Source organism: Toxotes jaculatrix, chromosome 7 (assembly GCF_017976425.1).
Source record: "Toxotes jaculatrix isolate fToxJac2 chromosome 7, fToxJac2.pri, whole genome shotgun sequence".
NCBI lineage: Eukaryota > Metazoa > Chordata > Actinopteri > Toxotidae > Toxotes > Toxotes jaculatrix.
In genome coordinates this window covers 5149517-5163570 of record NC_054400.1, presented here as the reverse complement: position 1 = coordinate 5163570, position 14054 = coordinate 5149517, and the positions used below count along the sequence as shown (strand labels likewise).

Genomic DNA, 14054 nt, shown 5'->3' with positions numbered 1-14054 from the left:
GAAACAATTGCATATACTTAAAACCATAACATTGTGTAATTATGAAGTGGCAATTTTTATCTGACTGGCCCATGCCTGTTTTTATAGGCTTACAGTGCATTTTTTGTAAAGATGGGCCTGAAAAGCTGCAAAAACGTTACCAACTTTAGGCCTAAGGTATAGTTTGTCTTTTGTCGTTTGTTTTTAGCAACCTTGATTTCCATTTGTGTATGGTCATTGAATTGGTGTTTCCTCATTTACTTCTTTGGAATAAAAAAGCAATACATCTAGCTCTAGTAAAACCAGGACTTAAAAATCAGTCCTCATTTAACTGATTATGGTAGCCATTATACATTAAGACCTCATTCGTTCTCATGGAGTCGTAACCTCTTGTTGGCCTCTTCTCCTGGTGGCTTATTCAAGTGTACCACCAACAACACAACAACAATAAGGTGAAAAGAGATATATTGAGCAATATGCCACAGAAATCTCCTGTTGTATTCTCTAAAGAGATTCATTCAAGTGTTGATTGAAATTTGACCCTTTCCTGTAACTCTGGGCTACTGGGCTGCTCAGTTCCAGGGACGAGGCAGGAGTCCTACAGAGTTGTTCAGTCACAGCAGATCTTCAAAGAGCCTGGGGGAACCAGGGGACTGTTGATTTGGCTCCTTAAGGACAGGGGGACAAGAGCTCCTTTCATAGGGGAGAAACATTGGAAACTCTGTGCTAAGGAGTTAATCACGCGCTGCGTATGTGTCCTCGTTTGGCAGGGAGAAGAGGGATATAGCCAGGACTGGGCCACAAGGCAATGAAGGAGGATGAATGTAAGGAAGGATGGATAGGTCATATGATAGATAATTGGAAACAGAAGATGAATCAGCTTTGTTTTGGATTCTGCTCTTTAGACATGATGTTTTTGTAACTACGTACATGTCCATAATGAATGCATGCATGTCTGATAAATTGTGGAGTTTTATTATGTTTGTAGAACTTAAGATCACCTTTTTTTTTTATTTATATCTAACGCATTATTTACTATAACGCACATTTACCTCATCACAGAGCGGCTAGACTGGCTGTGGACTAATAGGTCACAACTTCATCTGGTTTGGGTCCAAATTAATCACCCCCTCGCCCCCATCATCCCATTTTTTTATGCGACAGTGTCTTGAAGTCTGATTGATTGCCAGGATGGAGAGGAATGTTGACACAACTGCCTCCATCTGCCCGTCCTCAACTCGCAGATGGAGAAGATTCTCAGCTGAGCATACCAACACATGGTCTCTGGCTTTTCATCCTTGACATGTTGTGGGAAAGTCACAGCTTGGAAATGTGCATTGCGTGTCACCATCACCACTGCGCAGCATTTCAGGATAAACTGAGTAGATTGAGCATGTGTATGACATGTGATTGATTTCTATGCCTGCCTGCTTTGAATGTATTTAAATGGGAGAGGCCTGTGTATGATTATGGAACTTGGCCTTTTCATATCCCCTCTGCAGTTAGCTAAGAGTAATATTTTGCTGATTTTATTGACTTGGTATTGAAGGTTGACGTGTGAAACATAAATTCACTTTGGCGTTGCAGCACAAAAGAACACAAAGGAGCGACTATACAGGATAGCGCAAAGCGTGGTCAAAAAGTCAGGGTTAGGAGTGTGGGAAGGGGGTTCAGTGACATGTCGGCTGCCAGTCTAAACATGACTTGGAGCTGGGACGCCTCCGTGTGCCAAGTCTATAGAAACAGCAAGGCTTTAAAACTCAGGCCCTATGAGTCAGCCAAAAGCCTTGGACTCAGAAAACCTATTCCAGTCCCTGCGTTTCCATGGCAACGGGAACAGATTGGAACCACATCTGGTAGCCATTTCAGTCCCTGCAAGGAGAGGAAGAAAGAAATTTATGAGTGAGGGGGAAAAAGACAAATATTTTCTGCAATGCAAAGCAGAAAGAAAGTGGAGTCAAGTTACACTTAAAAGGGGTTGAAAATATTAATTCTACCATGGACTGAATCAAGAGCAGTTTTTCAATGCCCATGTAAATTCAGGATAATGGATTAAGCTTACTTAATCCATTTGAGCTGTAATCTTGAAAGAGGCATTCAGTGGAAAAACAACTTCTCTTAGCATGCATGCATAAATATGCTCCAGAAACAAAGGATAGATTTTATGTGGTTATAGAAAGACTTTTTAGTTTTGAAAATCTATTGATGAAATGCTGTTAGTGTTTATGTGTTTATGAACTTTGCAAGTTATTTCTTTAAAAATCTCACTGTAACAGAGAGTTTGATTGTTTTTGCTTGTTTTTTTTTTTGTTTTTTTTGACATATTCAACTGATGTGGCATTTTGTTCTAGTGTTAAAACAACCATTTATGTCAGACTGTTTCCCTGTCTGACATAAATGCCTGTTTCTTGCAGCCCGACTTCCTAAAATGCTCTCATTTCCCTGGCTGATTCATTGCATCAGACACGGCTAGAGGAGTTTTCATCTGTTATCCCTGTCGACGTGCTGTCTGCAAGAAACGCTGTCTAATTGCAGTCCTCCTTACACGTTAAATGTTGTTTCTCAGCCCTGTGGAAATGCAGTATATGAAATGACATTTACTGGAAATGGAGCTGGTGCTTTTCTTGAGCCAAAACCACCGAGAACTGAGGTCAGTGCACAACCCGAAGAGGGGGGAAGTGCCAGCATCAAATGTGTGTTTATAGATTTCCAGTGACATCTATTCACTCTGCGATTTAAGACTGTCATTATAATAGACCCGAAACTCCCTTGCAGTGGCACTGCGCTAAAATAGGCCACTCTTAATGCACAAATTAGGAGCAACTACACAACAAGCCGACCTCCCAGATAGTTGCTCGTTCAAGCTGGTGAAATGCTGAAACTAGGTCAAAAGAGCTGAAAGTCTCTGTTTGGGATGTTTAAACTTATCAGCAATGTGCTTAAAGTCAGTGCATGAGACTGAAAACTGAAAACTATTTAGCTTAGTTCAACGCACTTTGTTGCTTCTGCACATCTCAGGCTACTTTGATGAGCCAGACTGATGTATCACTATTCTAGCAGTGTTAGGACATGGAGCTTCTGGAAGACACATACACACAGTTGTCATTGTCAGACTAGTTCTGTAAATGTGGAAATACAAATAAATATGAATAGCCAGAAATGTAATTAAGCCGCAGTCAGTCTCTCTATCCAGATGGAGGTTTTTCTTTTTTTTTCCCTCCCTTTTCTTTCACATGGAGGGGTGTGCAAACAGTTGTCTGGGACTTCAAATTGCCCTGAATTTTTCCCCCTTTGTCAGCATAATTCTATGGAACGAGTGTATTAGGGGAGAAGATTTGGACGCCTAATAGAAAGCAGATCAGTCAGATGCTCTTTTTTTCCCCCCTTTCTTTCTCTCTTTCTTTTTTCTTCTAAACCCTCTCTCCTTCTCTTGTTTTTCTCTGTAGCCTATTTTCCTTCTCCCTCATTCACTCCTTCCTCTTTCTCCCCCTCCCCCTGTCCTTTATTCCCTCACACACCCATCCATCCGCTATCTGTGCAGTAAAGTGGGACTTCAGACTTCATAATGTGGCTTGAGGTTTCAGCTTTCACATAATTCCACAGGCTGACCCAAAGTTTTTTTTTTCCCTTTCTACTTCTCACTCACTCTAACCTGGAACAGCAGAGAGCGAGAGCTGCTGCATTACTCCAGATATTGGGACGGAAAATGATCACAAGACCGAATGTGTCTGCCCAAACCCAAGGAAAATAAGCAGATGGCTTATGTTTTTATGCGCTGAACCCCAACTGTCCCGACAATCAGTCCTGTCTGTGACCGACAAACTGTAACTTACAACAGCTTTGTTGTTTGAGATGTAAACTTTCGCTTCAGTTTCTTTGCCAAAGCCAGTTACGGAAACACATGCCGATGGAGAATTACTCGCCTTTAGCCTGCAGGAACATTTCCTTGTTTTTTCTGATGGCATCAGATTTGCTTTATCACATCTTTGTGACTCAGAGGCCGGGTCAGGATCATTCACACCCTTCTTATCCATGATTGAGTGGGTTAGACACACTATGATAACAGCCTAAAAAAAGAGAAAAGAGAAGTTGCTTTTACTTGTTTTTGGATGCCAGGGAATGAGCGTGCTGTGCACTGACATGTGAAGGGAAGTGTGAGCTGTGTATTTGCCATCATTGTGGCTGTGTGCTGGTGTGTACATGACCCTCACAGCCCTGTTCTACTTCACAGGACAACACTGCAGCCATTATGGAGAGCCATGTGTTTCTGATTACCCCGGCACAGATTAGAGGGAGGGGAGCAGCGGTTGCTGTCTGCTTGCCCCCCGGCTCCTCTGATGTGGCCAGCAACTGGACATCCATCAGTCCAAATCCCTCCGCCTGCCTCACCCCCTTCCCACCTCCACGCCAAACCCTCTCCCACATCCGCCATGATGATGATGTCACAACCAGGCCTATATACCGCCTTATCCTGCTCTCCATTTTAAATATGTAAACACTGAAATATTAGTCATTGAGATTATTCCTATTTGACCTACATAACATGCCAAACGCACCAAGCTGTCACTGCTGTCTTCCTGAAATATGCTCTCGTTGCTAAATTGTAAACACAGTTGTGACTCTGGTGTGTGATTGCAGAAGACAAGAGTGTGGTGTTTGTTGTTGCTTCAGCCATATGATACTTATTTGACCTCCGCAGGGAAATTGTCTTGTGATTTTCTCCCCCCTCAAGGGACGTCACAGGGTAGGGTCAGTTAGAGAGAAACATCCCAGAGACTCTAAGGAATCAATGATTTGCTCAAGGACACTTAAGCAGGCAGACTAAATGTCATCATGTCTGAACCCAGATTGTCAGACTGAAGGGACACTCAACCAGAGGCCAAAAACAGAAAACACAAGCATTTTCTTCACATCTTTCTCACAAATCTTAGTAAACACGCCGTCATCTTAGGGAAAAGTCGCAGTCCTCTCTCACCTTCGCCATCAACATAAAGTCACTGGCAGCAAACCACCCTCGTCATTTATGCCTGTACAATACGGATCGCCTGCCAAGGCCAGCAGCGTCGCACTGCCTTTTGCGGCCTCCTTTTGTGGGGAAAATTGGAGCCACTTATTTTAGGTCGTAGGTTCAAGCTAACCACAAGCTGAATCAAACTCAGTGACATTCTCGTTTACTCTGTGAGCTGTAAATTTGCTTACAGTTCCTGTCACGTAGAGATGTTTCACTCCATAGCCCTGTTTTTATTGCTTAATTTACTGTGATTTTTTTTTTTTTTTTTTTTTTTGTGAAGAGTCAAAGTGAAAAAAGCAGCCTCATGACAAATAAATGCTGCACATCAACAATTTATAGAATTTTTAAAAAGTAAATTTACCTACAAACATTCTTTACAAATTTACAAAAAAACAAACACAGGAACTAGCTTTTTTCCTGTTGTTTTTTTTTTTTTGTTGTTGTTGTTGTTGTTGTTGTTTTTGTAACATAATGGGATGTTACTCTCTGTTTTGAGCTGGATAAACAAATTTTCCAAGCAGAGGAAATAATGTTTTGCTCTTTGAGCCTGAACCTTCAAAAGGTTATATCTACTTATATATATGTACAGTATACAGTAGATGCAGTAGAGCAGACTCATTAGCATTGTATTCTTAATGAATGAAACCGTCCACATGGCCCTCACTTCCTTCAATGCTGCCTCTCTTCTTTATGAGCAGACTGGAGCACAGCAGGCAGATGGGCAACAGGCTTCCCCCCAGGTGCCCCGAGGCTCCAGACAGATAAGCACACACACACACACACACAGGCAGAGATAACTGTTTATACTAAAACCTAAATTTTTATTCATCACTGCTGCTCCTCCTTAAAGTCCACACAGAAAAGTGGACACTGGGCTCAAGTATACTTATATTTCACAAATGACTGTACACATCATCAGAGAGCAGACACACAAGCAAATGTCCTGGTGGCTGGTAGGCAGCATCCGGTGTTATGAAGAAACAGGAAGTGTGTGTGTGTCTTTATAACAAGCTCTCTGAAGGAGGCAGGATAACAGTGAGGTGTTTCAGCGTTTGATCTCTTGCCAGCTGCAAGTGTTGCAATTACCAAAAAAGCAAAAAAAAAAAAAGAAAAACCAGATGGAAAAAGTTGCTTAGTGTAAATTTGGAAAATGTTTTGTCTACTTCTCTGTTCCATCACGCTGTAGTTATAAATGATGGCATTTTCCCCTTTGTCAGCAGAATAATTATAGCAACATTCCCTTTTTGGCAGGCACCATATGATGTAAGCTGAAACATGCTGATTGTGAACACATATGGTATGCATCCACACATATAGACAGAGGAGTCAGCCACAGCCAGATCACCCCACCCCCACTGCTCATTATGTTTTCTCCTCTATTTCATTTCATCAACTCCGTCTTTCTCTAACTCAGCTATTTGAGTTTTACCGGGCCGAACATTCGTAGTGAGCAGCAGGAGTGGAACTTTAAAACTTAAAGATGCAAACGTGAAACTCCAGCAAGAGAAAGTATACAGGCCAGCGGATTTATGATGGCTGCCAAGGGGAGGAAACCCCGTTAAAACAGGGGACTGTTTTACTGCCATTTGACACATAATCTCAAACAGCAGAGCGCAGGACTCTGAGCTGCAGAGCTCTGTGTCTGGAAAAGACAGAGACGGAGAGAGATGGTTTCGCTGCAGCATTCCAGGCAGGAATGGTTTATTTTTGTTGGAAACATAATTGTCTGTGGCTAGGATTTGGAAATACATTTTACCCGCCAAACTGCCAGGAAGTGTACGTGTGGGTGTCACCGCCCTCTTGTGGTGACCTAATGTATTTGCTTTTTCATAACACAGAGGAGTTGGGTAAACTTGCAGGGAAGAGATGTTTTCCTCTCCCAGGGTGTTAACACAGTGCAAATGTGCTGTGCTGTCTTAAGCTCTGATTACATACACTAGTACACAAAGGAATTAAACATCAGTTCTCGTGTAACTGCAGCACTGTGATAAATAAAGAAAGGAAAAGACAGGAAGCAAGAAAGTGAGGGATGACTGCACTGGAGGCTTGCCATGTAGTTTGACTGTATCTGAATGAAGCTGATGTTTTGGTCTGTGTAACTGCTGCAGGATTTACAGCATACAATGGTCAAAATTTAAGATACCTTTGTTAACGTAAGTTTGTTAAGATGCATATTTTGATAAAAACTTAGAGAATAATGGCAAGACCTGCATACAGAATTCAGACTTAGAGGAAGAGGAAATATTCGCTTTCTTCGTGAGAGTTACAGATGAAGATCTTGACCATTCTCATATCTGTATGGTAACGATTTAGAACTGTTGGGCAATTAGCTTAGTATAAAGACTAGAAGCAGGGGGTAACAGCTATTTTGGCTGTCACCAGGTTGCCTTAAAAGCCCAGTAATTAAAGCAGCTATCATCAACATATTTGTAGGAGTTGGCGGTGACCAAAGAAAGAAATAAAAAGAGAGTCTATTGGTGTTTAACATTTGTGAATTTTCCTTTCAGGTCATCTATGATGTTGTCGTCACTGCTCATCAGTAACAAGCAGATTCAAGTTAGCGACAAGTCAAACAGGTTTCTCAGTAATTACTTTTAAGAAAAGGGACAAATTGAAAGTTGAATCAGATTTAGCTGAATTTTGGCTGTCAGCTTCTATGAGCGTGCAGCTGGCTCTCGGGGGGCCATCAACCACCTGCAAGTGTACTGTATGGGAAAATGTGATAAGAGCACAGATGTTATGTGGTTTCTGTGGAGCCTCAATGCAATCTGATGTGGAAGAAACTATAAACCATAAAGCCAGGGGACCCTGCATGGCTTTTGTAAAATCCAAAACAGCCTAATAACAAGGACAACAGAAAAAGAATCGAGCGCACAGGGCAGTTTGCTAAACAGTGGTAAACTTCTCAGATTAATGAGCATTTTAACAGAAAAACCAGAGGAAACAGTAAGAAAAATCTAACCCAGGTGGGCACAGCTCCCCTGTGGGGATATCTGATGGTCCTGTCCACCCTGAGAAACTGACCAAGTGGATGAAAGGCTTAAATATTGTTGGTAATAACTTAGGCAAAAGCACTCAAAGATACTACTTTGTCACAAAATGTGGGCCTTCTTGGTGCTCACTCTCACCCTCACTGTTAGGGCATCAGACACTAACAGTAACTCAACAGCTGAAGAAAAGTTTGTCGTAGCCAGAGGCAAACTGCTGGTGAGTACAGATTAAAATTCACCCAACATGGACAACTTAGGATTTTATCTGCATTTCTTGTCATGACCATAAAATGTTCAGGATTTTTGTGATATCGGTGCAGAGACAGGAGAAGTGAAATTAAACATTGACATAACAACAGGACAGGGGAAACAGTAACAGCATTTAAGCAGCAAATGGGGAAACGAGTGAGATGAGGCATAAGCCATGTGCTGTCATGTCAGTGTGTATTCTGCAGAGATACGAAACCTATTTCTAGCACCTTTGATCACACATAGAATGAAGCGTGCACAATGCTATTTGTCATGCTGTTTTAACATCTGTCTGCTGTCGTCCCTGCAGGCTCCCAGTGTGGTCGGATGAGGCATAAAGAAAATGCCCGAGCTCCATCATTTTCTCATGGAGCGATGGGCTTTGTAGTATCCTTGTGCTCTTTTGTGCTCTTTTCATGTTCCTCGGGCTTCTTGGTGGGATATGACCTTTCCAAAAAAAAAAAACCCACTGATTTTCTCATGACCTCTTTCATCGACAAAACAATATTCCTAGCAAACTGCCAAATCCAATGCCAGCTCTGTGACCTTTCCAAAACTTTGCTCTTCCAAGTTGAGATCATGTTGAGCGAGTCTAAAAATAGCAAAACAGATGGATGCGCTTTACTCTTCACAACACTGCCTACCTGTCGTTTGCCTTGATCTGTTCTTTCCTGTGTAGCCACAACTTGGAATATGATTCATCGGAGGAGAAGAATCCCCGCCTGATATTCTATAACGAAAAGGACGAGGTTGTGAAGGTGAGATGTGAGTTCAGGGATTTCTTACTCATCTGCCTTGTGATGGGACTTATCTAGGGAGCGCCAGAATGTCATGACAGATTCATGTGGGGAAGTTTTAAGACTGCTGCATCTGATATCAGATCCTCTGTCAGATACCAAGTCACACAACCAGTATGTTTGAAAGAGCGAAACAGAGTAACAAAAAAAGGTAAAAAAGGAAAATTGATGGCAAGAAAAAGGGAGAGTAAGTATATAAATTGGAGTTTCTGACAGCTGAGCAGTATTTTTCATTCTGAAACAGGATACTTGGTATGAATGCTGATAGAAATGTGAACATTTTTATGCCCTGAAATTACAACTGTTCAGTTTCCCACAGCCTTTTATTTTTGTCAGTGCTGAAATGCCCCTGAACCTGCATTTAGGCCAGCATGGGATAATAAACCTCTCCACTGAAACCAACATTAATGAAGTTCTCTATCATTAGTCTCTTCTAAATACACAAACAGTCACTGTTGTGATTGAAAAGTAAACTGCCCCCATACTTCACTGCTTTCTTGAATTGAGTTTTACCTTTTAAGCTCTTTTTTTTTGTCTCTTTCAAGGTCTAATGTTTGTTGCTTTCATTTAATGTTTCATAATGTGGGCGCCCTTTGAGACTGCAACTTGACTTTAAATGAAGATTCATTTCAGAGAATAAATGATTGAACAAAGAAATGAAAATAAATGTGCAGGAGGAACCTCTATATCAGCAGTAACTAAACTAGTTTTTAATAAAAATCCAATTTTGGCAAACCAGATTATTGTATCAGAATACAGCTAAAGTGAATCAGAACATACTATTTGTCTGCAAACTCATACTTCTCCGCATGCATCTACTTTACACTGCATTACTGCTTTTAAGCCTTTAACCATATGTCCAAATGCATGTGTGTCTGTGCTCGTGTGTGTATGTGCTTCCCAACACGTCAGACTGTTCCCGTGAAGAAAATGAAGGCAGACGAGATCAGCAGCCTGTTAGACTCACTGGGTTTCTACAAGAGGTCCCAGAAAGGGGAAGAGGTGCCAGAGGAGTTTCAGCATTTCCCCCTGCGTGCCCCCAGGGACGAGCTGTGACGACACCTTGTGGCCAAACTCTGCCGCTGCACCCTGGTCGCATTAATGACGTGTGGTGCTCCAAGGCCAAAACGATAAGCCAGGCACCACTCTGAGGACTTGCTGGCCGGGTGCCATGTGCAGGGTGTTAGTCAATGCTGTGTCATTCTGGTAATAAGTTGAATTGAAATTTAAAAAATGGATATAAAACACCACAGTGGATATTTGAATGGGTCCGTGTGTTCTTATGTGCCTGCTTTTCTTCTCTATGGTCACCTGGAATGGTGTGTCAAATGGAACAATTGTAGATCGGGAAAAGAACACTGTATAATTATAGAAAACACAGTGTGTGCTCACACTCTGAAAGCAGAGTTTTATGGGAGGGTAATTATGGCCTTGTGTAAAATTAGCACAGATTTTCCTTAATGAAGATGCATTGTTCTGGTTTCCAGTTCAGCCCAAATTTTATCTCAGCAGATATTAAATAAGTGTTAAATTCTGTAATCAGAGAAGCAAATTTAGTGAGCATCATAAATGGCCACTAACTAACTGACATACTGCCATGCCGCTGTTTCAGCCTAATCCTCAGCCCGCCTCCTTCTCTATAATCTGATTAGCAGTGGTGTCTGCCAGCGTGCGTCTGTGTGTGTGTCCATTTGTATCTCTATGTGCCTGCAACTGTGCATTTGCGTGGGATTAGCAGTAGACGCTGAAACACAAACACAGTTTTGGACTGCTAGATTTCCGGGCTCCTTGGCTCACCCAGCTCTACCCACAATGCCTGTGTTTTATTCACCTGTTCCCGAGAACCTGCAGATGGGTCTGGCCTACATGGGAGGCTCTGTGTTCACCAACAACAGGACAGCAGACAGTGATTTCACCAGGGAGCAGGAGGACACATCTGGTTAGTTACTGGTTCCACGGACTGTGTTGAACCATAGTGTAGTTTACTGCAGTACAATGAAATATTGTAATGATAACATACATGGAAAATAAGCGACGATGCGTAACAAACAAATTCTGATATCAAATAGCATTGTGTTTTGTGAATAGTACACAGAAATTATGTTAACTCTGGGGTAGATCAAAACTGTAAACTGCTGGCATTGGATGAAATCCTGGAGTTAGGGTTCTGATTTCCCGATCTCATCAGTAGCTTACAAAGTTTGCTTAGTGACACTGAACCCATGATCAACCTTGTGCTGGTATTTGTGAAAGGTTACAGTAGAGATTAGGTCCTTTTTCATGCGCTGTTTACATTCTGTTGTCAATCTTTTGTTTACCTCTTTTTGATCTATATTTTTATGGTATCTGCAACAGAAACTAAGCTAATTATTGATAGCAAAAGTGTTCATAATAGAGAATCGTGAAAAAAAAAAAGGAATATAAGTGTTTGTGTACTGTTGTTATTTATCTTGCAGTGGTCAATGAGCTGGTATCTCACCTTCCCCTGCAGATGCTGCTCTACTTCAACATGTTTTATTTTCCTTGTTGGTGGTTCTCAGCTGTGTTCATGTTGGAAGTAAAGGTTGGTTGAGTAGTTGGAAAGTGATACCAAGCTTAGAAAATAATTCAGTAAGCAAATTATTTTCAAAAACAATGTAATTAAATCAGCTCACTGGAAAAAAAAGCTTATATTGTCTCAGACTATTTCACAGAGGTATTATGAAGGAACCAGTTAAATGCAATGGGGCACACGCACTGATACTTGGCTCATTCATTCATAAGTTATGTTAAAGAAAATCCACTTAAATTCATGTGTCATTGTGGAAAAGTTGTGACTCTGGTGCCATCTTTTGGTAGCTTCAGAAAAGATCCTACCAGATCCAACACCCCTCAGATCAAACACTGAGGTGAATGAAGCAAAAGCAACTGTCTTGTCTCACTTTTATGGAAAAATAAAAATAAAATTCTACACATACGTAGAGTTGGATTTGAGATTAACCCCCCTCCCCTCCCAAAAAAATCATACTTTTAATGTGTTTTTACTTTTGGTCAAAAAAATACATATGCTGTTTTTTAAACAGACATACTGATATAACATCTGTGGTTTATTTGCAGTTCTATCATCTGCCGGGATACTACCAGGCTCTGCTCATAACTGGGATGATCCTCCTCACAATCATTGAAGTGGTCCGACTTTATCTGGGCTACATTGGCAACCTCAAAGAAAAGGTAACTCAAACCAGCATCCTCTCTGAACCACAACACAGAGCTCCTTTATGGAATCATCTCCTGAAAAACACAGTGGAGGAAGTGGCTGCCTAAATGTTCTTCCTACGAGTGTAAACAATCAGCCCTTGGCTACAACTAACTGTGTGTGTGTGTGTGCTTTCATGTGGATAAAACCGAAACACTTGATGCCTGACTGCTCTATCTTTGCATCGCCTCCATCCACCAACCCAAATTCTCTCCCCTTCCTTCCCTGTCATCAGGTGCCAGAGTTGGCAGCCTTCTGGCTCCTGTCTTTCATGTTCCAGCTGCCAGTGCTGCTGTTCTTCTTGACTGATGAAGGAATTATCATCCTGCCTTTGGAGAGAGCCGTCCACTCCCTTTACCTCCTCTTCCTCCTCGCCCAGATCCTGGCCTCCTTTCTGGCGCTCAGGACCATGAACCGAAAGCTCACCCTCCTCTTCCATCTGCGCCAGTTTGGCAAGGTGGAGAGCTTCCGCCATGCAGGGATGAGCCCTGTCTATGGGTTGCCCTACCATCGAAGTGTGCTGCCCATATCATCGACCGATGATATGTACCATTAAAGTGAAAATCTACCCTCAGTTAACCTGACTCTAGTGGATATTTTCTATATGGTATGTTTAAAGCGTTCAAATTTACAGTACTTTTGTTCATTGACTGTTTCCAAAAATGCACTGTGTGTTTCACTACACTCAGTTTCCCAGAATGCCTCTCAACAACTGCCTGATAAAGAATATGAGCTTGTTGTTTTCAACCAACTGCTGCTTTGTGAGCAGCTGTCCAAATATTTTGTATGAGCTGTGTCATGCTATATGTGATGCGAATCGTTGCATTTTGGTCTTTTGAGGCCACTGCAGAAATATGTGTGTGTGCCAAATCTCCCTCTGCGACTTCTAATCACTGACGTAAAGTGACAGCTTTATAAAAAAAGCCCCCTACGATTTGATTAAAAACAAAACAAAACAAAAAAACAACGATGCCACATCCTGACATTTGCTGTTGTTGTTTTAAAAAGATGAAAAACATCCTTTCAGCCCCACTCTAAATGTCAAAACCTGATGCCATGTCAACCAAACTGTCATGAATTTACAGGGGAACGGGAGGAAATACACCGTCAAACGAGAAAATGGATTCAGAAAATACAAGGCAGTGCATTGCCAGTAGCTGCTTTTATCAAACAGTGTTAAAGGGCTTCGTTTTTTCCTCCTCTTTAATGATGACGGATGATGGAGGCTGGTGTGTTGGTGGAGCAAAATTGTTTTTGCAAAGGTAGATTCAATTTTTTGCCCATGAGGCCAGAGCAGTGTTTCAAAGGTAGAAAGCAATCTGTTCTTTTATTTCTGGAAGGAACAATGTGAGACTCACATTAAATTTTTCCAATTTATCTTTAAGTCGTTTCCCAAAGTATATAATTTTACCGTTACTGTTTGATGAGTGGGATGCAGGAATCAAATTTCTTCAGGCTTTTAAGGTCCAGGAGTTTAAACCTGACTGCGGCAGAATTGTGTTAAATATTTATGACCACACAGTGGCAGTCAATGACCAAAAGAGGGATGGGGAGCATTTGACAGTGCTGCAAAGTCCAATGAGAACAGATTATCATGCAGCACATGTCCTGATCAGGAAACCCTCTGGCAGAGGAATAAAGGTTAGGCCTGTCCACGCTTGAAAATGATGTATTATTTGATAATCTATAAATCCAGGTCACATGTACATGAAAATCGATTTCAGATTTTGTTGTCTACACCTTTTTTTCCTCTCTGTTTGGATATAGAAATGATTTCACACTTATGACAAGCC

The 14054-nt window shown here is 41.6% G+C and overlaps 2 protein-coding genes across 3 annotated transcripts; both read left to right on the top strand.

Annotated features, from left to right (window-relative positions):
- The first annotated feature begins 7990 nt into the window (after positions 1-7990).
- On the top strand, positions 7991-10265 carry selenoe (selenoprotein e). Of its 2 annotated transcripts, XM_041042715.1 has the most exons (4): positions 7991-8197; positions 8540-8616; positions 8909-8987; positions 9939-10265. In XM_041042715.1, exons 1-4 carry the CDS (start codon positions 8090-8092, stop codon positions 10080-10082), a joined length of 408 nt encoding a protein of 135 aa, XP_040898649.1. In that variant the 5' UTR covers positions 7991-8089; the 3' UTR covers positions 10083-10265. The 2 variants fall into 2 exon arrangements, with proteins under 2 accessions (XP_040898649.1, XP_040898648.1); XM_041042714.1 differs by having other exon boundaries at positions 7991-8616.
- A 573-nt stretch (positions 10266-10838) lies between these two features.
- Positions 10839-12817, top strand: zgc:112294 (transmembrane protein 17A). The gene is made up of 4 exons (XM_041042847.1): positions 10839-10965; positions 11483-11589; positions 12123-12236; positions 12497-12817. Exons 1-4 carry the CDS (start codon positions 10839-10841, stop codon positions 12815-12817), a joined length of 669 nt encoding a protein of 222 aa, XP_040898781.1.
- The last annotated feature ends 1237 nt before the right edge of the window (positions 12818-14054 follow it).

Coding starts and splice junctions, on each gene's coding strand:
- zgc:112294 (XM_041042847.1), top strand. CDS start 10,839: ATGCCTGTGTTTTATTCACCTGTTCCCGAGAACCTGCAGATGGGTCTG. Junction 11,590..12,122: donor TGTTCATGTTGGAAGTAAAG/GTTGGTTGAGTA, acceptor GTTTATTTGCAG/TTCTATCATCTGCCGGGATA. Junction 12,237..12,496: donor TTGGCAACCTCAAAGAAAAG/GTAACTCAAACC, acceptor CCCTGTCATCAG/GTGCCAGAGTTGGCAGCCTT.